Source organism: Macaca mulatta, chromosome 19, assembly GCF_049350105.2.
Source record: "Macaca mulatta isolate MMU2019108-1 chromosome 19, T2T-MMU8v2.0, whole genome shotgun sequence".
NCBI lineage: Eukaryota > Metazoa > Chordata > Mammalia > Primates > Cercopithecidae > Macaca > Macaca mulatta.
The window spans coordinates 19389368-19413366 of NC_133424.1; the positions used below are offsets into that span (position 1 = coordinate 19389368).

General features: G+C 53.7%; 1 protein-coding gene across 2 annotated transcripts in view; it reads left to right on the plus strand.

Moving 5' to 3' along the window:
• Positions 1–1311: 1311 nt before the first annotated feature.
• The window catches only part of UPF1 (UPF1 RNA helicase and ATPase), a 39081-nt gene continuing 16393 nt past the window's right edge, over positions 1312–23999 (plus strand). For both annotated transcript variants that reach the window (XM_015123356.3, XM_015123357.3), the window contains exons 1-5: positions 1312–1824; positions 17628–17767; positions 19390–19479; positions 21716–21883; positions 22339–22519. In XM_015123356.3, coding sequence (XP_014978842.1) covers positions 1594–1824; positions 17628–17767; positions 19390–19479; positions 21716–21883; positions 22339–22519 — 810 coding nt within the window. In that variant the 5' untranslated portion in view covers positions 1312–1593. The remainder of the gene's footprint in view (positions 1825–17627; positions 17768–19389; positions 19480–21715; positions 21884–22338; positions 22520–23999) is intronic.

The following is a 23999-nucleotide window of genomic DNA, read 5'->3' on the forward strand; positions in this document are numbered from 1 at the left end:
CACCCGCCACCAGCCCAGCTAATTTTTTGTATTTTTAGTAGAGACCGGGTTTCACCGTGTTAGCCAGGATGCTCTCAGTCTCCTGACTTGGTGATCCGCCCGCCTCGGCCTCCCAAAGTGCTGGGATTACAGGCTTGAGAAACCGCGCCTGGCCTACCTCACTTGTATAATTTCACACAGCTGATAAGTGGTTAGCTCTAGATTCCACCACACACCATGTGCTTCCTGTTGTTTTGCTGTATATGTCCACTAAATAATAATCATAGCAAAAATAGTAATTGTATAATGACAGCGGCAGAGGCATCAGGAACAGCAGCAACCATCATTTCCAAGTGTCAGGCCCAGTACCTAAGACTATCCCCATTCATTTATTTTTACTTATTTTTGAGACAGGGTCTCGCTCTGTCACCCAGCCTGGAGTGCAGTGGTGAGAACCACCACACTTAGCTAATTTTTTTTAGCTAATTTTTTTTTTTATTTTTTGAGACGGAGTCTCACTCTGTCGCCCAGGCTGGAGTGCAGTGGCACAATCTTGGCTCACTGCAAGCTCCGCCTCCTAGGTTCAAGCGATTCTCCTGCCTCAACCTCCCAAGTAGCTGGGACTACAGGCTCGTGCCACCACGCCTGGCTAATTTTTTGTATTTTTAGTCGAGACGGGGATTCACCGTGTTAGCCAGGATGGTCTCGAGTTCCTGACCTCGCGATCCGCCCGCCTCGGCCTCCCAAAGTGCTGGGATTACAGGCGTGAGCCACCGCGCCCGGCCTAAGTTTTGTATTTTTTGTAGAGATGGAGTCTCACTCTGTTTCCCAGGCTGGTCTCGAACTCCTGAGTTCAAGCCGTTCTCCCGCCTCAGCCTCCGAGTGTTTGGGATTACAGGTGTGACCACCGCGCCGAGCCCCACCCCCTTATTAAACCAATGCACAGGGAGCATCTACTATGTGCGAGGCACCCCCCATTTTACAGATGGGGAAACTGAGTTCCAAGCAGCTTTTGCCAGGAGTGGGAGCGCGTCGTCCCTGCCCAGCCTCTCCAGTTGGGCATTTCGAGATCACCTACGTAGGCTATTCGGCTAGCGCTTAATTAAACCGAAACACTGTCGCAGCGACCACAGGTGCAGACCACCAGGTCCACACCACCCGCCGCCCGGGAGTCCCCGATTAGCAGTTGGGGCGGGACCAAGTCCTCGAGGGGCAGCCGCGACGGCGGTTGAAAGCCTCACCCCCTGCGCGTGCGCGTTGAGCGTCCCGTCGTCCCGCTGGGCACCCGGCGTCCGCGAAGAGCGCGCGCGCTTCCGCCGGCGTCGGGCTCGCGCACGCGCACGGCGACGGCGGCGGTGGCGGCAGTTCCTGCCCGGGGCTGCGAGCGGCGGGCGGCTTCGAGGGGAACTGAGGCGCGGAGGGGCTCGGCGGCAGCGGCGGCGGCTCGGCGCTCTTACATCTCGGTTCGGCTGGCGCCGGGGAGGGCGGTTCGGTCCTTTCCAGGCGTACGGGGACGACAGCGGCAGCGAGCCGAGGCCTGCGGCCTAGGCCTCAGCGCGGCGGCGGGCTCGAGTGCGGCGCGGAGCCGGCCCGAGGGCCCTACCCGGCAGCACCATGAGCGTGGAGGCGTACGGGCCCAGCTCTCAGACTCTCACTTTCCTGGACACGGAGGAGGCCGAGCTGCTCGGCGCCGATACACAGGGCTCCGAGTTCGAGTTCACCGACTTTACTCTTCCTAGCCAGACGCAGACGCCCCCCGGCGGCCCCGGCGGCCCGGGCGGTGGCGGCGCGGGAGGCCCAGGCGGCGCGGGCGCGGGCGCCGCGGCGGGACAGCTCGACGCGCAGGTGAGCGGCACATGGCGGCGCCGGAAGCCCGGGCCTTGTCTCGGCGCCTGAGACCTGTCCCTAGCCCGTCTCGGGCCGGGCCTGGGTTTGCCCGGAGTCCCCCGTCGCGGCCGGGCCTGGGGCGACCTGCCCCGGGTCCCCTACTCCGGCTGGGCCTGAGCTTACCTGCCCCAGGTCCTGCACTCTGCCCGGGCCTGGCCTGATCTGCCCCGGGTCTCCCGCTCCGGCCTGGACCTGGCTGAGTTCCTTCGGCCCCCAACTCCTGGGCTGGGCCGACTTGCCTCGAGTCCTCCACTCCGTTCGGGTCCGAGCTAACCTGACCCTCTTCCTTTACTCCGGCTGGGTTTGCTCCTCCGCCTGGGCCCGGGCTGACCTGCCTTGTGTCCCACAACCAGCCTGGCCTGGAGTAACCTGCCCTGGTCTGAGTTCTTCCACTCCATCCGGGCTAGGGTGACCTGCCCTGGTCCCTCTTTCTCAGGTCTCGGTTTTCTGCCCCGAGTTCCCCTACGGCCTGGGCCGGGTCTTGCTCAGGCCGGATCTTGAGTGACTTCCCTCAGTCCCCTTCCGGGAGTATCCAGGGTGACCTGCCCTAACCCTGTCTCTGGCCTGGTCCGGGGATTCTGCCCCGTCTCCCCAGTGGGGGGTCCGGCCGCACTGTCCCACCTCCCATCTGTGGTCACAGCCATCTGGGCATCCCCCCTTCCACAGTCACGGAGCCGTAGGTTCGAATTTTCCCAAGCATAAGGGCGCTGGTCAGCGGAAGATTGAGGCAGGGAAGAATTTTTGCCTCCCATAGAGGAGCACACATTGGCTGGCTATTAAGATCATTCAGGAAGCAGTTTGTATTTTATTTTTTCTTGCATCGCCTGTTGCTGAAACCGACCTGTTACATAACTCCACAACTCTTGCCTTGGAAAAGTTGGGTTTGAGTTTTGTTCCTCCAATAAGACAGCAGTAATGGGTTTACATAAATGCGTCTGCCACGTTGGAAACTCATTTTTAATGATGTGGATGTTTAGAGAAGGTTACTTAGGTGTTTAAATGGGGGCTTGGGTTGGGAGAAGTATCAGGCATGCATTTCCTGGTCCTGGGTGCTGCCTGCCTGGGGTGGGAGAGGGGCTGGGGGGGCGCGGGTTGCACCGGGCTCCAGGGGCATGTCCTCATCATCCTCTGGATCTCAGGTTGCTTTCACTTTAGGGTTGCTTTGTGCCTGACCCCTCGCTCAGGTTTATTTTCCTGACAGGGAGTAACTCCGAGGCTCACCTTGGCACAGGTGTCCCTTGGCATGTGCTGGTGTTTCAAAGCTGGGAGAACCACTCCTTGCTCATCCTGAGTGAGCTCAGACCCTGTCCTTGCATGAGGGGGGCTTACTTGGTAGTCGGCTGAGTCATTCCCGTGGGTAGACCACCCACTTGGGCTTCCTTTTAGCCCCTAATGGAAGCAAGAAACATTTGACTCATTCTAACCCCATATTCCTTAAAATAGAAAGTTGGGTGTGAGGAGAACAGGTGTGCACGTATGGGTGGTTTTTTCAGTTTTGTTTACATTTTGTGAAGGTGGGGAGGGAGAGAGGAGAGGTCCCTTGAAGAAGGGAGCAGGACCTGCGGAGGCCCCGCCTCCTTGTAGTTTTTATGCCCTGTAGACCTTTCTGCTTCCGCAGCTGTGAAATGGGGGTGGCAGTTGGATTTTTGTTCCTTTTAAACATAAAGGAAACCTAGATCCATGTGTGAGTCGACTGTATAGGCTGTCTGTAATCTGACGTCCAGCCTGTCGGGGAGACTCAGGGTAAAGATCTCTGTGGAGCAGTGAGCCATGAGCGTGACAGCGCGGATAGAGGGGTTGGCTGGTGTCAAAGGTAATCATTTTCTTGTGAATCCTTTTAACTGTGGCCAGCATAAAACAGCAAACCTGGGGCAGCCTTTAGTTCTACTTTTGTTTCTGGCATTCCGTTTGGGATTAAGTGTGGCGCATGTCCTTCTCTTTCAGTTGAAACAATTGATTTTTTTCCGTGCACCTGAACACACTGGGCTGTACAAAAGGAGAGCATTAAAACGCTCCCCTGGAGGTAAACATTGCAGTTGAGCTCACTAGAGTTCTGATGACATCAGATGGTTTGTCCTGTGCTACTTTTAATTGACCCAGATGCCCCACCCACCTGTTACCTGTAATTTGGATTTGTTAGTGGGGAATGGGAGTGGCATCCCTTTGCATCACAAGGGGAAGACCGGAGTTTGGGGGCAAGGAAGTCTATGTATATAATTCAAGGGAAAGCGGAAGAAAGTTATCACTTGTGTGGATTGATTTGGGAAGACTTTCCCTGTTTGTCCTCAGGAGTTGGCTGTGTAACCAGCTGTTAAGTTGGGGGCTCCTGGAAGGACTCAGAAAGCTTCTCATTCTGTTTTTTAATTTTTATTTTACTGGGCAAGTGGCAGTCAGCTGTCAAGTGCCCTGCAGTCACTTTTGCTTAACAGCTTTATTGAAATAGAATTCACTTGCCGCACCATACAGTTTACCCATTTAAAGTGTACAGTTTGGCCGCTTTTATTTAGTATATTCAGAGTTGTGCAGCCATTACCACAGTAAATTTCAGAACATTTATGTCACCCCAGAAATAAACCCTGCACCCCTTAGCCCATCTGTCCTCCCTTCCCCAGCCCCTGGCAACCACTCACCTGCTTTCTGTCTTAAGATGTGCCTGTTCTGGGCATTTCACATGAACGGAATCATATCATACGTGGTGTTTTGTGTCTGGTTCCTTTCACTTTGCATGATGTGTGAGAAGTAGCTACAAAGCTCACCTTGTAGCTACTCCCTGGCCGAGCATTCAGGAAAATGAACCTGATCGAGGTTCATCCACGCTGTGGCATGTGTCAGCATTTCATTCCTTTTTTTTTTTTTTTTTTTTGAGGCGGAATCTCGCTCTGTTGCCCAGGCTGGAGTGCAGTGGCGCTATCTTGGCTCACTGCAACCTCTGCCTCCCGGGTTCAAGCGATTCTCCTGCTCCAGCCTCCCTAGTAGCTGGGATTACAGGTGCGTGCCACCACGCCTGGCTAATTTTTGTATTTTTAGTAGAGACGGGGTTTCACCATGTTGGCCAGATGGTCTCGATCTCTTGACCTTGTGATCCGCCTGCCTTGGCCTCCCAAAGTGCTGAGATTACAAGCGTAAGCCACCACACCTGGCCAGCATTTCATTCCTTTTTTTTTTTTTTTTTTTTTTTTTTTTTTTTTTTTGTGAGACGGAGTCTCACGCTGTTGCCCAGGCTGGAGTGCAGTGGCGCGATCTCGGCTCACTGCAAGCTCCGCCTCCTGGGTTCACGCCATTCTCCTGCCTCAGCCTCCTGAGTAGCTAGGACTACAGGCGCCCGCCACCGCGCCCGGCTAATTTTTTTTTTGTATTTTTAGTAGAGACGGGGTTTCACTGTGGTCTCGATCTCCTGACCTTGTGATCCGCCCGCCTCGGCCTCCCAAAGTGCTGGGATTACAGGCTTGAGCCACCGCGCCCGGCCTTCATTCCTTTTTAAGGCTTAGTAATATTCCATTGGTGGAATGGTCCAGATGGATGAACCATATTTTGTTTATCTTGTCTTCTGTTGATGGACATTTGGGTTGTTTCCACCTCTTGGCTCTTGTGAATAGCATTGCTGTGGCCATGCATGTACAGGTTTCTGCGTGGATGTGTTTATAGACGTGCTGGGCTGCATAGTAACTCTGGGTTTAATGGTTTCAGCAACTGCGAGACCGTTTTCCAGTGTGTAGCCGCTTTCCATACCAACCGCACCGGAACTGATTTTGCACAGTTGGTTTTTCCTTAATGTCTGTTGAAAGACAAGAGTGTGTGTCCCCACCGGGGTGGGAAAGTGGCAGCAGGGGTGACTCCCTATACTCAGGGCTGGCTCAGGTAACACTCCTTTTCTTGTTTATGAAATGAAACTGGTATTTATCAAAGCCCTTGAGATCCTGGGATGAAAAGCACTGACACGGTATTGCCAAGTGTCCTTAAGATAAAGGGACAGTTTTCAAGCATCCGACCCTTTCCTGGGCCCATCTCTGCTGCCACCTCTCCTGCTCCCAGGACAGTGAAGGTAATTTCAGAAGTCCTTTGCATAATAGCTGGTGTTACAAGTCTTTTGGTCTGCCTGGTTGGAATATTTCCTCTTGACTGTAGCTTCTGCCCTGTATCCTCCAAACGGGAATTAAAGTGAAACTCTTAAGAGTTTGAAATATTGCTCAGTATTAAGAAGGAACAAACTATTGATACCTGCAACAACATGGATGTGTCTCATAATAATTACTTTTTTGAATGTGTGATTTATCGTGTAATTTAATTCATACAAAATTCTAGAAAGTGCCAGCTAGCCTGCAGCAATAGAAAACAGACCAGTGGTGGCTGGACAGAAAGGGGAAAGGGGAGGGAAAGGGCTGGCAGGTGACAAAGGGCACAGGAAACTTGGGGGTGATGTATGTTTTTTATTATCATGATGTGACAGTTTTATGGGTGTTTAAGTACATTGACATATGTCAGTTTCTAAAATGGCACACTAAACATTTGCAGCTTATGGTATGTCAATTATACCTCAATGAAACTGGAAAGAAAAGTCAGGGAGATATCACTACCCATCCATTCCCATGGCACCCTTTTTTTTTTTTTTGAGACAGTCTTGCTCTGTGGCCTAGGCTGGAGTGCAGTGGTGCAATCTCGCTCACAGCAACCTCTACCTCCTGGGTTGAAGTGATTCTCCTGCCTTATCCTCCCTAGTAACTGGGACTACAGGTGTGTGCTACCACACCCGGCTAATTTTTTGTATTTTTTATAGAGGCAGGGTTTCACAATGTTAGTCAGGATGATCTTGATCTCCTGAGCTCATGATCTGCCCTCCTCTACCTCCTAAAGTGCTGAGATTACAGGCGTGAGCCACTGCACCTGGCCTGCCACACTTTTTTTTAAAAGGCTGAAAGTGCTACTTGGGTTTTGTGTTTTTGTTTTAAGGCAAAGTCTCACTCTGTCACCAGGTAGTGGCATGATCATGGCTCACTGCAGCCTCGACCTCCTGGGCTCAAGTGATTCTCCCACCTCAGCCTCCCAGGTAGCTGGGACTACAGGTGTGTGCCACCATGTCTGGCTGATTTTTCTGTTTTTTGTAGAGATGGGGTTTTGCCATGTTACCCAATCTGGTCTTGAACTCCTGGGCTCAAGAGATCCTCTCACTCCAGGCCTCCCAAGTGTTGGGATTACAGCGTGAGCCATTGTGCCAACTCTCATGCCATACACCTACCTGTGACCTAGCAGAGTTGAAGGTGTGCGTACGTAGGGCTGCGCCAAATGCTGACAGCAGCTCTGTTCATGAGAAGCCCAAACCGGAAGCAGCCCCAGTGGCCATCAGCAGGTGAATGGCTAAACAAAGCAGCGTGTACATTCAGTGGGAAAAATGCATGCCTATTGGTTTGACTTGCTTTTCTTAGCTCACCTGAAAGTATGAGGTCTGTGGATAGGTGCAGACCTTTTAGGCGGCAACACGCATGTTTTTGTGCAGGTGTTCTGGGTGACCTTGTAGTTGCTGCTTGGTACTGGTCCCACTTTGTTCCTTCATCCTCAGGTCAGGTCTGCACTGCCTGTTCCCTCTCCACTTGTGGTAGCCTGTGGGAGTCACAGCTGAACAGTCATCTCGTACTGGGATTTTACTTTGAGTGCATGAGTTGTTTCCCCAGGAAAAACATGCTGTCTTTCTGGATCATAAGGGACAACTAGCCAAAGCTCCTGGCCGACCTGTCATCCAGCCCTCACTCTCCTCCTGCCAGACTTCTCCTGTGCATTGCCTCCACTTCTCTTGAGTGTGTAAACCTGGGCTCACTTCTTTTTCAAGTGGTAAAATACTTAGGATAGAAAGTTGCTACTGGCCGGGCGCTGTGGCTCACGCCTGTAATCCCAGCACTTTGGGAGGCTGAGGCGGGCAGATCACGAGGTTAGGAGATCGAGACCATCCTGGCTAACATGGTGAAACCCCGTCTCTACTAAAAAATACAAAAAATTAGCTGGGCGTGGTGGCGGGCACCTGTAGTCCCAGGTACTCGGGAGGCTGAGGCAGGAGAATGGCGTGAACCCAGGAGGCGGAGCTTGCAGTGAGCAGAGATCGTGCCACTGCGCTCCAGCCTGGGCAACAGAGTGAGACTCTGTCTCAACAAGAAAAAAAGAAAAAAAAAGTTGCTACTTTGTCTTCAAAGCCATTGTCCTGATGCTGTCAGAGTTCCTGGAAGGATGGCTGTCCTGACTCATCCTTGTCGAGTTGAACATGCCATCTTCTGCTGAGCCCTGAGATTATGACCAAGGCAGGGTGAGTTCCATACAGTCTTGGGTTCCTAAAAGTGGTAAGTTTAAAATTTGCGCCGGGCGCGGTGGCTCACGCCTGTAATCCCAGCACTTTGGGAGGCCGAGGCGGGCGGATCACGAGGTCAGGAGATCGAGACCATCCTGGCTAACACGGTGAAACCCCGTCTCTACTAAAAATGCAAAAAATTAGCCGGGCGAGGCGGCGGGCGCCTGTAGTCCCAGCTACTCGGGAGGCTGAGGCAGGAGAATGGCGTGAACCCGGGAGGCGGAGCTTGCAGTGAGCCGAGATCGCGCCATTGCACTCCAGCCTGGGCGACTAAGCGAGACTCTGTCTCAAAAAAAAAAAAATAAATAAAAATAAATAAAATTTGCGCGTGTGGCTGGGCACGATGGCCCATGCCTGTAATCCCAGTACTTTGAGAGGCTGAGGAAGGCAGATCATTTGAGCTCAGGAGTTTGAGACGAGCCTGAGCAAAATGGTGAAACCCTATCTGTACAAAAAAAATACAAAAATCAGCTGGGCCTGGTGGCACGTGCCTGTGGCCTCAGCTACTCAGGAGGCTAAGGTGGGAGGATCGCTTGAGCCTGGGAGGCAGAGGTTGCAGTGATCCATGATTGCACCACTACACTCCAGCCTGGGCGACAGAGTGAGATCTTGTCTTAATAAAAAGAAGAAAATACAGGCCGGGCTTGGTGGCTCATGCCTGTAATCTCAACACTTTGAGAGGCCAAGGCAGGCAAATCATCTGAGGTCGGGAGTCGGAGGCCAGCCTGACCAACGTGGAGAAATCTGTCTCTACTAAAAATACAAAATTAGCTGGGTGTGGTGGCACATGCCTGTAATCCCAGCTACTCAGGAGGCTGAATCAGGAGAATCGCTTGAACCCGGGAGGCAGAGGTTGCAGTGAGCCGAGATTGTGCCACTGCACTCCAGCCTGGGTAACAAGAGCAAAACTCCATCTTTTAAAAAAAAAAAAAAAAAAAAAAAAGCTCATTTTGTTTTTTTGAATCCTCGGGTAGCCCAGGTGTGGTTTCAGGGTGCCAGAACATTGAAGATAAGATGCCATTACCTGGAGGAGTGCTGGCAAGTGTTTGGTCAGTACTTACCCCTTAATAGACTTACTGGGTGTGTTTTCAAATTGTTAGGAGAGTCCCAGTGATCATGTGAAAGTGACCTGAGCTGACACTTTACTGTTAATGGTGAATACACGAAACGACTTCTATTTTTATCCCAATTAATTACCCAGATTCAGGATGACGGGGTGGGGGGTTATAACTAATACTATACCAGGACTAACTAAAAAGAGTTCCCTCTCAGCCCGGCTACCACCACCACAAGAGCTCACCACCATCAGCTGCCACCACATTTCTCTCTTGGTTTGATTGAGGTCTGATGACCTATCGGGGAACCCCCTTCTTTTCTATTTAGACGGAGTCTTGCACTGTTGCACTGTTGCCCAGGAGTGCAGTGGCGCGATCTTGGTTCACTACAACCTCCGCCTCCCGGATTTAAGTGATTTTCCTGCCTCAGCCTGAGTAGCTGGGATTACAGGTGCACACCACCACGCCCAGCTAATTTTTGTATTTTTAGTAGAGACTGGGTTTGACCTTGTTGGCCAGGCTGGTCTGGAGCTCCTGACCTCAGGTGATCTCCCACCTTGGCCTTCCAAGCTGCTGAGATTACAGGCATGAGCCACCACACCTGGCCCCTTTGTTTTTAAGTGTAGAACTTAGTGCTGTTTTAGTAAACTTACAGAATTGGGCAGCCACCACCGCAGTGCCTTGCTGTCTCTGATTTCTTTGATTTCTCTTTCGCTCCTTTCTGCTCCCTCCCCACCACCGCTTGTCAGACCCTGTGCTCACACCCAAGGTCACCTGTTAGGGAGGTGTGTCCACCCCCTTGGGCTGAGCCCTGCCCTGGGGAGGTCAGATACGTGGCCAAGCCCTGGCCCCGTGCTCCCGCCTTTGAGCCCATGTCTGTTATGTTCTTTTGCACCCTCTGTGAGCTGCCAGGGCAACCTCTTCAGCCTGGCCCTGGACTCCAGCCATCCCTGCTGTTTTCTTACTTCCTGGCCTTGCTGTGCTTGTGGGACTGAGGGCAGTGAGGCCAGCAGAGGGAGAGTGAAGCCTTTGACCCCCGCGGTTGCAGTATTAGAAGACAGCACATGCCGCCTGGCCAGGGTGCCGTGGGGGCCCCAGGCGGAGGGGTGGGCTCCCATGCTAAGGGAAAGCCTGCAGGAATGGCACCTCTGGAGCTGTTCAGAAGCTGTACCTGTCAGGCAGAGGGGTGGGCACAGCACTTTGCCTAGAAGGAGGGAGGGTGGGTGTGGGGCCAGGGCAGGGGCTGGGCTGTGTCCTGGAGCCTTTAGGAGCTGCTGGGGTGCCTTGACCAAGGCTCAGAGGAGGGCTCTGAGATGGCAGTGGTGGGGGTTAGGGGAGGGGCCGTGGTGTTGGAGGTTGGGCGGTGTGGCCCAGGTTGGACCCTGAACGGATGGAGGGGCCACAGGGCAGCGGAGATGGAGGACACCGGGGTCAGGGCTGCGTGTGCACGTGTGTGTATGCATGAGTAAGTGTGTTAGTGTGTGTGCCTGTGGGAACTGCCAGGGTACCGGGTGCCCCCTTCCAGTCCTCACAAGGAGCCACAGACTAAAAAGCAGCACCAGCTCCTGACTGTGGTCTCATCAGGGTCCGTAATTCCCCAGGCTGAGCCAGGGCTCTCTCGCTGGGGAGGCACTGCCCTGAGGGCCTTGCGAGAGGGAGAGGCCTCCCCAGAGTGGCTGCAGGGAAGCTAAAGGGCACATGCTGGGCAGCAGCTCACAACTGAGAGGCAGTTTGTGCTTGTCATGGTGGTGGGAGTGCTTTCATGGTGGTCGGAATAGTCTAGCTTGGCAGAGAAGGGCCGTGACACCCAGCTATGCTCTGTGGCATTCAGAACCGAGGGGCATGGTGGGAAGGTTGGGTCCAGGCCTTGGCACCAGTGCTGTTCAGGTCTCCGCTGTCACGGAGGGTTCATGGCCTTGAACTCTCCTTGCTGGAGCACGTTCCTTTGAGAGCAAAGTTCTGCTTTCTCTGATACATGGGGGGCTGCTGGGTCCTGGGGTACCACGGCTGGCAGCAGGTCCTCGTGCCTTTTTCTGTGTTGATCAAATAGCAGCTTAAGAGCCGGGTAACCGGCCAGGCGCGGTGGCTCATGCCTGTAATTCCAGCACTTTGGGAGGCTGAGGTGGGTGGATCACGAGGTCAGGAGATCGAGACCATCCTGGCTAACACGGTGAAACCCCGTCTCTACTAAAAATACAAAAAATTAGCCAGGCATGGTGGCGGGTGCCTGTAGTCCCAGCTACTCGGGAGGCTGAGGCAGGAGAATGACATGAACCCGGGAGGCGGACTTGCAGTGAGCTGAGATCTGGCCACTGCACTCCAGCCTGGGCGACAGAGCAAGACTCCGCCTCAAAAAACAAACAAACAAAGAGCCCGGTAACCCACCCGGACTTCTCAGGTCCCATGGGCCTTTGCCAAGGTGGTGTCTAGATGTGCAAGGGTGGCTCATTAGACTCTGGAGAGCCCTTGCGACAGTGAGCATGGCACCTTCCTGAAGCATCAGCTCCTTGCAGAGTGAGTGCAGGCTCCTGGCGGCCCTGAGAGAGGGGGCTGCAGATCCCAGTCAGAGGTGATTGGTCAGAGCCGCGCTGCCTGCACCATCCTCACCTTTTTCAGCACGGGGATCCATAGCGCATAGTTTGCAGCCCCACTGCATCCTCCATGTAGAAACATCTAGGATGAATTCTCTAACATACAAGAGCTAGTGAGCCCTGTGCCTCTGTCTCCCTGATGTGACAGTTGTGAAGGTTTTCTCTCCGTTTTCTTTGTTTTTTCACTGGTGTGTGTTTTTAAAGCAAGTCTCTTGTGTCATTTCACCTTTGCGTCTGTGGTGGAGCCCTGTGAATTGGTGATACTCAGCCATTTTGACCTGCAGTATGTAGTATGCATTTCTAGAAGCAAAAAAGGGTACCTATTTTGCATAGCTGCAGCGCCATTATCAGACAAGCAGCGTCAACAATGGTTTTTCACGATTGTCTGATATGTAGGGACAGTCGGCCTCTCTCCACAGTCAGATTCTTTCCTGGGATCCTGGAGGTCTGCTCTTGAGATGATGGCTGTCTCTGGGCCCTTCTTTCCGAGCAGCCTCTCCTGCTGCTTTTCATCCGCGAAGCTGCAGTCTGGTCTAGGTTGTTGTCCTGTGAGGTGTGCACCTTCTGGACTGAGCCCCTTATTGTCACACTTTGGCTTCTTGCTGCAGGTGTGGAGTGGATTTCATCTCAGGCTGTGGGCTCCTGGGAGAGTGGCTGATCCCTGGGCTGGGAAGGCAGGGGCGGCCTGAGGTGAGCTGGGGATGCCTCGCATTCTAGGCCTGCTGAAATGAACCTCATGCGGACTTCAGCACACCTGGCTGGAACAAGGGTCTGCCGGTCCACACAGGTGCCATTGGTGAGAGGGGAGGCGAGAGGCACTTCCTCTTTGGGAAGAACAAATGTGAGCCTAGGCAGCGTATTGAAAAATTAAAAAACTTTCCAGGCATCATGCACACCTGTAGTCCCAGCTGCTCGGGACGCTGAGGCAAGAGGATCTCTTAAGTTCAGGAGTTTGAGGCTGCAATGAGCTATGATTCTACCACCACACTCCAGCCTGGGTGGCAGAGCAAGACCCTGTCTCAAAAAAATAAAGGAATGGAGAGCCTGGGGACCGCTGTGTTGGGTGGTGGGACTATGTGAAAGATGGTCATCTCCTAGCAGTTTTACGTGGTTCACACTAATAGATTAAAAGGAGGCTAACGAGACATCACAAATCACATGCAGTCATTAACTGGAACTTGGATTTTAAAAAACCTATAAAAGACGTTATAAGCATTGGGGTGATGTGTGAATGTGTATTAGCCAACAGTGTGGCAGGCTGGGTGTGCTCATGAGCCAGCTGTTTTGTGGGGATGTGGAGAAAGCTCTCCCCCTGGGGCCTGCCACTCTGAAATAGGTCAGGGAAAGATAAGTGTGTGAGAGCAAGAGGGGGAGCCGAAGTGCGGGGGGATGTGATGGAGGGTGACCAGCAGGAGGGGTGTGGGGGTCTGATTTCTGTAGCTTTGGAATTTTTCAAAATAAGTTAGAGGAAATATCAGGGCAGAATCCTTCCAGTTTGGGGGCCAGACCTCCTGGCAACCGTCTGCCTTGAGAGGGCTCAGAGACCCTGCAGCTTGGCAGTCATCACTCTGAGGGTGTGGTGACTTCCTATTCCCTCCCCTTTTTTTCTTTTACAATTTTTAAAATTAAATTTGGCAGGGGGCTGGGCACGGTGAACCTGTAATCCCAGCTCACATGAACCTGTAATCCCAGCACTTTGGGAGGCCGAGGCGGGAGGATTACCTGAGGTTGGGAGTTCGAGACCAGCCAGACCAACATGGAGGAACCCTGTTTCTACTAAAAATAGGCGTGGTGGTGCATACCTGTAATCACAGCTACTTGGGAGGCTGAGGCAGGAGAATTGCTTGAACCCGGGAGATGGAGGTTGTGGTGATCCAACATCACACCGTTGCACTCCAGCCTGGGCAACAAGAGCAAAACTATCTTTTTTTAAAAATAGAGATGAGGCCTCACTGGGTTGCCCATGCTGTTCTCAAACCCTGGGCTCAAGATCCTCCTGCTTTGGCTTCCCAGAGTGCTGGGATTACAGGTATGAGCCACCGCGCCTGGCCTCCTGCCCTCTCTTTTATTTAAGCCTTGGAATTAGAGAATCAGGGATGAGCCGCTTTGCCTTTTGAGCTTGGCCTTTATCCAACAATGTTGAGGGCCTCCTGGAGTGCAGGCTCCACCCAGGTGGTGGGCTCACGGCAGGGAGCAGGACAGACAGTGCCCCACGGGACCCCGAGGTGGGGTCAAAGGATGCCTGCCTGAGAGGTACCCTGTGGACCTCACCCTGAGGCTGAGGGAACAGCAGGTGCAAGGCCTGGGCGCTGGCAAATGCAGGCAGTGGTGCAAGGGTTGGAGTAGATGTCTGTGGCCTGAGAGTTTATGATGGCACATTTGGTGGGGGGGATTTTTGAGTTTTTGAATTTCTGTGGTTTTTGTCTGCAGGAATGAAGTGACTTTTTCTTTTTTTTTCAGACAAAGTCTTGCTCTGTCACTTAGGCTGGAGTGCAGTGGTGTGATCTCGGCTCACTGCAACCTCCACCTCCTGGGTTTAAGCAATTCTCCTGCGCTAGGGTTACAGGTGCGCATCACCATGCCCGGCTAATTTTTTGTATTTTTAGTAGAGACGGGGTTTTGCCATGTTGGCCAGGCTTTTTGTTGGTGGTGTTAAGAGAGACAGGGTCTTGGTCTGTTGCTCAGGCTGAAGTGCAGTGGTGCCATCATAGCTCACAGCAGCCTTGACCTCCTGGGGTCAAGCACTCCTCCGGCCTAAACCTGAGCAGCTGGGACTGCAAGTGCACACCACCACACCTGACTCATTTGCGTATTTTTTTGTGGAGACAGGATCTTGGCTGTGTTGCCCAGGCTGGTCTCAAGAACTGCTGGGCTTGGCCGGGCGCGGTGGCTCACGCCTGTAATCCCAGCACTTTGGGAGGCCGAGGCGGGCGGATCACAAGGTCAGGAGATCGAGACCACGGTGAAACCCCGTCTCTACTAAAAATACAAAAAAAAATTAGCCGGGCGCGGTTGTGGGCGCCTGTAGTCCCAGCTACTCGGGAGGCTGAGGCAGGAGAATGGCGTGAACCCGGGAGGCGGAGCTTGCAGTGAGCCGAGATCGCGCCACTGCACTCCAGCCTGGGCGACAGAGCGAGACTCCGTCTCAAAAAAAAAAAAAAAAGAACTGCTGGGCTCAAGCGATCCTCCCAAAGTGTTGGGATAACAGGTGTGAGCCACCATTCCTAGCCTTGAAGTGACCTACTGTTGTGCTGCCCTGATACATGGTCTGAGTTCTGGAGTGTGGCGGGAGCAACTGTCTCTGGGCAGAAAGCCCCTGTACAGCTCTTAGATGGACCTCCAGGGTGTGGTTTTAGTCGTAGCTAGGTTCACATCCAGAACTAAAAGAGTTAGGGACCAGCTCTGGGGCCTCATGTATGGCTAGGAACTGGGAATTCTAGGATATGTCTTTTTTTTTTTTTTTTTTTGAGACGGAGTCTCGCTCTGTCGCCCAGGCTGGAGTGCAGTGGCGCGATCTCGGCTCACTGCAAGCTCCGCCTCCCGGGTTCACGCCATTCTCCTGCCTCAGCCTCCCGAGTAGCTGGGACTACAGGCGCCCACAACCGCGACCGGCTAATTTTTTGTATTTTTAGTAGAGACGGGGTTTCACTGTGGTCTCGATCTCCTGACCTTGTGATCCGCCCGCCTCGGCCTCCCAAAGTGCTGGGATTACAGGCGTGAGCCACCGCGCCCGGCCGGATATGTCTTTTAAGTACTGTTTCCAGAGCAGAGGTGATGGGAGGAGCTGCCTTTTTTTTTTTTTTTTTTTTTTTTTTGAGATGGAATTTAGCTCTTGTTGCCCAAGGTGGAGTGCAATGGCACAATCTCAGCTCACTGCAACCTCCGCCTCCCGGGTTCAAGAGATTCTCCTGTCCCAGCTCCCTGAGTAGCTGGGATTACAGGGAAGTGCCACCATGTGCAGCTAATTTTTTGTAGTTTTAGTAAAAACGGGATTTCACCATATTGGCCAGGCTGGTCTCGAACTCCTGACCTCAGGTGATCCGCCCTGCTGAGGAGCTGTTTCTTGGGCTTCCCAGCCCAGTGGTGAATGCCTGGGGTGAGTACAGGGAGGCCTTGCCCCTCCAGAGCCTCCTTGGTGAGTGGATAGGTTGACAGCCTCAAAGGACTTTTTTTTTTTTTTTTTTTTTTGAGACGGAGTCTGGCTGTGTCGCCCAGGCTGGAGTGCAGTGGCCAGATCTCAGCTCATTGCAAGCTCCGCCTCCCGGGTTTACGCCATTCTCCTGCCTCAGCCTCCCGAGTAGCTGGGACTACATTAGCTGGGACTACAGGCGCCCGCTACCTCGCCCGGCTAGTTTTTTATATTTTTTAGTAGAGACGGGGTTTCACCCTGTGAGCCAGGATGATCTTGATCTCCTGACCTCGTGATCCGCCCGTCTCGGCCTTCCAAAGTGCTGGGACTACAGGCTTGAGCCACCGCGCCCGGCCGCCTCAAAGGACTTTACTTAGTGGAGTGGCAGCTCTCTGCCAGCTGAAGATGATGACCCTTTTCTCCACCCATCGTGTCGCCTGGCGTGGGCCGTGGGACTTCTCTTTGCCAGGCGGCACTGTCCCCTACTCCTGTTCTAGCTCATTTCATGATAGTTTCTAGGGTCAAATGTATTTTTGAAATTAATGTTTAATCTTGAAACTTTTCAGAGACTGGAGGGAGAAATTAACCCAGAAGTCAGCTTGTGTTGTGACCAGATCACTGCAGGGCAGCAGTGGGCCCAGTGTGCATCTGCACGCGTGCAGGTAGAACGTGCCCACGTGCCCCAGCCAGGCGGGCCGGAGGGGTCTCTGTGGGGTGCTGCTCCCCATGAGCACCTGTCCCTAGGCTCGCACAGGTGCTGCGTCACACAGCAAGGGCATTAGGCTGAGGGGCTGCCTGGGGTGCTGGGACTGGCAGTGGGGAGATTTGGTGCCGTCCCTCGGGGAGCTCCTGTCACTCCTCCCTGGCCCTTAATTTTGTGCCACCCTGTGTCCCGCCGCGACACAGTGCTCCTGCTGCCTGACCCGATGGTGGGGTTAGGTGGCCTATGGGGGCCATGCCAGGGACTGTTGACCATGTCATTTGAGGTGCTGGTTCTTGAGGAGCCCCAGTGGCTATGTGGTCTCCTTGCAGGTGTCCTGTGCAGTCTATGGCCTGATGACTTAGAGCCATGTGCTGTCTGCCTTTGCTGAACATGGAAGAGGTGCCTTTAGTGAGGGTGTGGCCTGGGTTGCCAAGGGTATCTCAGTGTTCAGTTGCTACTTAATCCTCAGGGCTGCCTGAAGCGATGGGGAGGGCGAGGTGGTGGTGGATGTGGCCGGTGACGTTTCCACATCCGCATGGGTGGCAGCCTTGTAGTATTTGATGAGCCTTACACTGTGGTGGGTCTGGCATCATGGAGCTGTCCTCAGGGCACACTGCTGTCAGTCTGTAAAAGTCACCCTGCTCCTTGTGGTCCTCAGTCACAGGGAAGAAGCATCTTCCTAGGCATCCTGATTGTGGACATGGATGTGGCTCTGTGGCTAGGTGGGGGTTAGACCAGTTGTGTGGGGGACCAGGGGTACAGGAGGCCACCAGTGGCCCTTTTCTGACCAGGTAGGTTTGCTACAGAAGAGTGAAATTCAGTCAGAACAAGGGAAACTGTCTCAAAGCGGAGATGAGGCCAGGGTGTCACACCAGAGCCATCGAGGCTGGTCCTTCTGCACTGAGTCCCAGAAGCTGCAGCCTCGCTCGGGTGACACTGCGTTCTGCTGCAGGTTGGGCCCGAAGGCATCCTGCAGAATGGGGCTGTGGACGACAGTGTAGCCAAGACCAGCCAGTTGTTGGCCGAGTTAAACTTCGAGGAAGATGAAGAAGACACCTATTACACGAAGGATCTCCCCATACACGCCTGCAGGTGAGCTGGGCTCAGCCGGGCCTGGGCATGTGCTGACAGGTGGGTGCCTCTGGCATGGGCCTGGGACACTCACTTCCCAGGTACAGGGTGGTGCCTTTGTGCTGTGACTCTGGGTGGTGGTGTCCTCGGGAGTAAGGAAGTTGCTTAGGCCACGTTCACAGCCGAGGCCTGTTATCAGTCAGGAGGTGGGCTCAGCAACCTCCGACACCCTGAATTCACCAGGAGGTGGGAAAAGTTTTCCTTCCTTTGGCCTCCTCAGGCCCTGGGGGCATTGCCTGGTACCTGTGCACTCACTCACTAGAAAGAATTTGTCATGGCATTGGGTGAGCATCTGGGGTGGGAGGGTGAGTGGAGCAGCTGAGATGCCCCGCAGAGCGGTTGCTTCAGGGTTCTGGGGCATCCCTGCCTCCCCGTGCCTTGGCTGTGCCTGGAGAACTGGACGTGAAGACAGTAGTTAGTGGACAGACCTGCATGTTGACGAATTTGGAATTCTCATCTCGAGCGGGATCGTCCCTTGATGAGGCTTATTTCTGTATTTTTGTGACACACAAGTGAGGAAATGTAGATTAGAAGAGGAGAGAAGGTTTTGGCCGGGCGCGGTGGCTCACACCTGTAATCCCAGCACTTTGGGAGGCCGAGGCTGGTGGATCACGAGGTCAGGAGATGGAGACCATCCTGGCTAACATGGTGAAACCCCCGTCTGTGCTAAAACAAAAAATTAGCTGGGCGTGGTGGCGGGTACCTGTAATCCCAGCTGCTTGGGAGGCTGAGGCAGGAGAATGGGGTAAACCCGGGCGGCAGAGGTTGCAATGAGCCAAAATCACACTACTGCACTCCAGCCTGGGCGACAGTCAGGGCAGGTTTGGGTCTGGGCCCTGCCTCTCTCTCTGGGCGCCCGCCTGGGGCCCTCCCTGCTGCTCCTGGCCCACGTGCTGCCCAGCGCTCCAGGACTGAGGCTGCTCTTTCCTAGGCTTGGTGGGCAGGCGCTCTTTCCTGCATCTCAGCTCTTCGCTCATTCTCATTTACAGATGTTTTCATGTATGTAATCGTGTTCTCTTAACACACAGAGATGCCCATAAGTCCTTATGTGGCTCTGGGGAGCTAACAGTTTGGGGTTTGGTATGTGGATTTTCAGAAGACCACAGCCAGCGGTCGGGTGAGGCTCTCCTGAGGCTCCTCGCTTGGGCTTTGGGGCCTGAGCTTCAAGGCGCTGCCGCTACAGGGTCTGTGCCCAGCTTCCCGGGAGCACAGTGCCCTCTGCTGGAGCCCGCAGCTCACCATGACCACTGTGACTGAGGCTGGGTTCCTGAATTTCAGGCCAGAGAGCGGGGACTAGAATGTCCCTGGAGGAGTGAGGCCTCCCTCCAGCAGGACTCTCCTTGGAGGTGGCTTTGTTCCTCATCCCCTCGGAGCTTCTGCCACATACTCAACCCCTTCCCTGCATTCTTGGGTTTGGGAAGCCCTGGTTAACTGGTTTGATTTGGTTACTGGGATTGTTGGGGTTGAGTATGTGTTTAATGAAGAACTTAAAAGTGTTGTCAGAGGAAAGAATTTTACATCTTGCCAAATGAAAACCAGAGAGCAAGCTTCCAGCTGTAACTGTCGCTGTTTTGATTTTTTAGTTACTGTGGAATACACGATCCTGCCTGCGTGGTTTACTGTAATACCAGCAAGAAGTGGTTCTGCAACGGACGTGGAAATACTTCTGGCAGGTAGATAATCAAACCATGCATGTGTCTTTAATCAGTGCTGTGCTCAGATTTGTGTGTAAATTATGGAAATGTTGAAGCGAAGTGCAATATAAAATCACGCTAACAAACCTGGTTTTTTTCCTCCTCTGTGACTGGTTTAACTTGAAACAGATGGTGGTGTGTGAATGCCTTAATGTATTTACCCTTGATTTATTCTCTGTGGCTCTTTTTATTATGCAAGTAGGGTTGGCTTAATTCTCCTTCCCAGTTTTTATTTCGATTTTTCTGCAAGATGAGCTCTTGGCACACCCGCTGATCTTCATTAACGGAAGGATGTTCCCAAGGCAGTAACGGGCATCCAGGGGCGCTGGTTCCTGAGCAGGCTCGCTCTGGCCTGAGCTCATCGGAGCTGTCCGGAGGCTAATTCAGGCCAGATCCTGAATCATCGGCTTCAATTAAGTTCACTTGACCGTCGGCGCTGGGCTTGCCTTCCTGATGTTGATCAGCTGCAGCTGGACTGGGTCGCTTGTTTTATGTTTGGGACGGGACCAGTGTTCTCTCGGTGCCCAGATTCCAGGGGGGAGTTCGGTGGTCTTGCCTCGGTGGTGGGACTCTCGTCCTGGTGGGTCCCATGCCAGCGGCTCCCCTTCCCTCCGCGCTGCTGTGTGCAGGTCACTCCACTGCCGGAGAGGATGGAGCAGAGCCTGGGAGGCGGAGCTCTGAGGTGCCAGCAAGGAAATGGGGTCTTTTTCTGAGGTTCACATTCTGGAGAAAGAAAATGACCAAAGCCCAGAGGCAGGCTTACTTGCGCTGACACCAACCCCCTCCTGTGCCTTTGGCAGCTGTGGGTCTCGGAGGGTTACAGATGGAGCAGTCAGATCTCGTGGCATCTCTGAGTTAGTAACTTGAAATATGGTGTTATGAGCAAGGTGAGAAAGGGGCTGCTGTTTTTAAAAGATTTTTAAAGAAAAGTATCTTCTGGATAACCAGAAGACATTCTTGTCCCATTTTCAGAATCTTCTGGGTAATTTAAGTGTTGCTATGTTTGCATTTAGTTCCTCTTGTGCAGGAAAAGCAACTAAATAAAACTTCTCTTAGCTGGCAACCCCAGCTTCCGGTCAGCATAGCCAAGAACAGGGAAGTGAGCAAAAGGGCCTCTGAGAAACAGCAGGCTCGAGCCAAGCACCACTGAGCATTCTGTGCGAGGCCCAGGGGAAGGTGAGGAAGCAGCCACCGGCCCTCAGGGAGCTTGGCTGTGACAGGGTGAGGATGCGTGGGAAGACACGGAGACGGCTGATTATGCCCACGTGGCCGGCAGGGCTCCAGAGTGGAGTCGGGCTTTGGGGATGCCCAGAGCGGCCATGGCCGGTTAGAGAATCCTGGGCCTCGTGGCAGGGAGAAAGGTTAGCTGAGCTGAAGCTTTTGGCAGGAATGGTTTTCCAGAGGGGAAGAGAAGAGGGCGCAGTGAGGGAGGCTGGGAGGCCCTGCAGGCGTGTTCAGAGCTGCTGGAGACACTGGAAGAGCCCAAAGGCAGAGCAGCTGGGCATCCTTGTTAGATACGGCAGATAGGCGCTGGAAGGTGACTGGCTTGGCGCAGGGCAGGGTTCAGCCCAGATCGCGGTTTAGGCGAACAGTGTCCTGGCCATATCGCAGCAAGGAAGGAGCCGAGCCAGCCAGGGCTTCAGACACAGCCCTGGGCTTTTGCAGAACAGCCCCCGTCTCTGCTCAGCTCTTTTACTGCTTTTTACAGGGTTTCCAGTCGCCTGCTTACCAGATTTCCCGGCCTGCAGCAAAGCAGGAGGGACTGTTGCTCCTAGAAGTAGGCACAGGGCCTCTGAGGAGTGATTTCAGAAGAAGCCACAAAAAGTGGCGGCAGCGGGGGGTGACCTTGGAGAGAAGGGGCCGAGGCCTTGTGGGAAATGTCTCGGACCCCACAGCAGCCCTGGGCCAACAATGGGTTAAATTAGGCCTGATAAGTTGGATTTAAGAAAGCAGGATCTTTAAAAAAGGCAGGAACTATGTGAACCATGTTAAGGAAGTTTTCCTTAAAAGTGGTTCAAGTTGGGATTGATTTTTGTGCTCAGTGGGGAGCTAGTTTGGGGGAGGGCTGGTCCCCGGAGATGCCAGATGGATGAGGTGTGACTGCCTCTGCTAATGGACCGTGAACGGTACCGGAACTTTTAACAGGGGCCCGAAAATTGGAAGTGGTGAAAAGCCAAACTCTGGGTGTTAACCATTTATCATTTCCTGGTTTCAGCCATATTGTAAATCACCTTGTGAGGGCAAAATGCAAAGAGGTGACCCTGCACAAGGACGGGCCCCTGGGGGAGACAGTCCTGGAGTGCTACAACTGCGGCTGTCGCAATGTCTTCCTCCTCGGCTTCATCCCAGCCAAAGCTGACTCGGTGGTGGTGCTGCTGTGCAGGTGAGCGGTCCTCAGATGTCTCCCGGGGGTGACCTTTAAGCTCCAGCCGTCTCCTCACAAGCCTTGGCCCATCCCAGCCCAGCCCAGCCCAGCCGTGGCTCTGATTCCAGGGAATTGTGCTGCAAAGATGATTTTTGCTGAAGGGTGAGGCATGAGAGCGTTTAGGCGCTGAGGCTTGTTAAGGAGTTGGCAGTGCCGTGTAACTCTTTTGGGGCGTTCTGGCTAAATCATGAAAACAATTCTGTAAAAACAAAGTCTGTTCTGAGTTTTAAGAGTTCAGAGCTCAAGTGCACGAGGAGATGCGATTTATTACTAACAGTTTAAAGGTAATGTGATCACATAATAAAACTCAGGGCACGCCCCTTTGGGTGAAAGGTCAGCATGGGAGGGGGCCCTCCCTGCTCCAGGACTTCAGAGAGGGGAGCTGGTCCTCACGGTCCCCTCCCGCTCCGCAGGCAGCCCTGTGCCAGCCAGAGCAGCCTCAAGGACATCAACTGGGACAGCTCGCAGTGGCAGCCACTGATCCAGGACCGCTGCTTCCTGTCCTGGCTGGTCAAGATCCCCTCCGAGCAGGAGCAGCTGCGGGCGCGCCAGATCACGGCACAGCAGATCAACAAGCTGGAGGAGCTATGGAAGGTGGGGCTGCCCAGCAGGCTGACCCGTGCCTTCGTGTGGTTTCTGGTTGCGGGGAGGGGAGTATCTTCAGAGACGGCTTGACCCAGTGAGACCGCTGGAGATTTTCTGGAAGGAACTCAGGCCTCTGCCACCTCTATGTGGAGTGACCCCAGGGCAGGGCACCTTGGTCACCTTCCATCCAGGCAGCCTTACCTGACCAAGAAGAGCCTGACCTTGGGGAAAGGAAAGCTCTGGCTGCTGGAATTTTTCTTGTCTGATGGGGGGTGGTAGGGGAAGGATGGGGCTGGTTGTAGGTAGACTTGTCTGGCAGAGCCTGGACCTGCACAGACAGGTGCACTGCGAGAGTGTCCTGGGGAAAGAGGTTGGGGTCGAGGTTGGCACAGTCAGCTGAGCAGAGGGGAGAGGAGAGGGTGCTGGGTCAAGTAGTGGGTGCCTGGCCTCCCTCAACAGACAGCCCTCACTTTTCCCCACGGAAGCCTTTCTCTGGTTCCGGCTGTTTAGGATTTTGTGATAAAGTCATTCTAGTAACTAGACTAGAAGCTTCCATTTGCCTCCCATTCAATCAGAAATCTCACATAGGAACTGAAGTACAAGTTAAAATGTTTTTTAAGCCGGGCGTGGTGGCTCACGCCTGTAATCCCAGCACTTTGGGAGGCTGAGGTGTTCAGATCACGAGGTCAGGAGATCGAGACCATCCTGGCTAACACGGTGAAACCCCGTCTCTACTAAAAATACAAAAAATTAGCCGGGCGTGGTGGTGTGCGCCTGTAGTCCCAGCTACTCGGAGGCTGAGGCAGGAGAATGGCGTGAACCCGGGAGGCGGAGCTTGCAGTGAGCCAAGATCGCACCATTGCACTCCAGCCTGGGCAACGAAGCAAGACTCCGTCTCAAAAAAAAAAAAATATTTTTTAAGCATTGTTCAGCCGAGTACCTTTCCACTTGGATTTTCAGTTTGCCAGATGATTTTCATGATTCCCGTTTATATCTGAACAGCCCAGATAATGTCCTGTCCCCACCAGCATGGCACTCACTGAGGGAGCTGGCCCCCAGGGGAAGAGCTGCGGGCCCATGTTGGTTCTGGCTTAGGGTTAGCAGACGTGGGAGACGGGCTTCCCGGGCTGTGGACACAGTGAGAGAAACCAGTGGTCTTTGTGGCAGCCTGCGAGGAGGGTTAGCTGCTCTCGTTCACAAGCCGGGCGTGCTTGGAGGAAGCAGGCAGCTTTGAAGGTGCCCTCTGCTGTGGACAGTGTGTCAGGCTGGTGCCTGGGGCTCTGTAGGCAGGTTCACCCAAGTACCGGAACCCTGCTGGGGTGAGGAGCAGCAGCTGAGGCCCAAGCACGGGCTAGGCCGGTGTGCAGCTCCCACTGTGGCATGGAGTTCCTGTTCCCAGGGTTTTCCTTGCAGATGCACCAGAACCCCTCCATGCCACCCACTGTGGCCCATTCTCAGAAGCGGCATGTGTGCTCCATCCCTCTGGTGC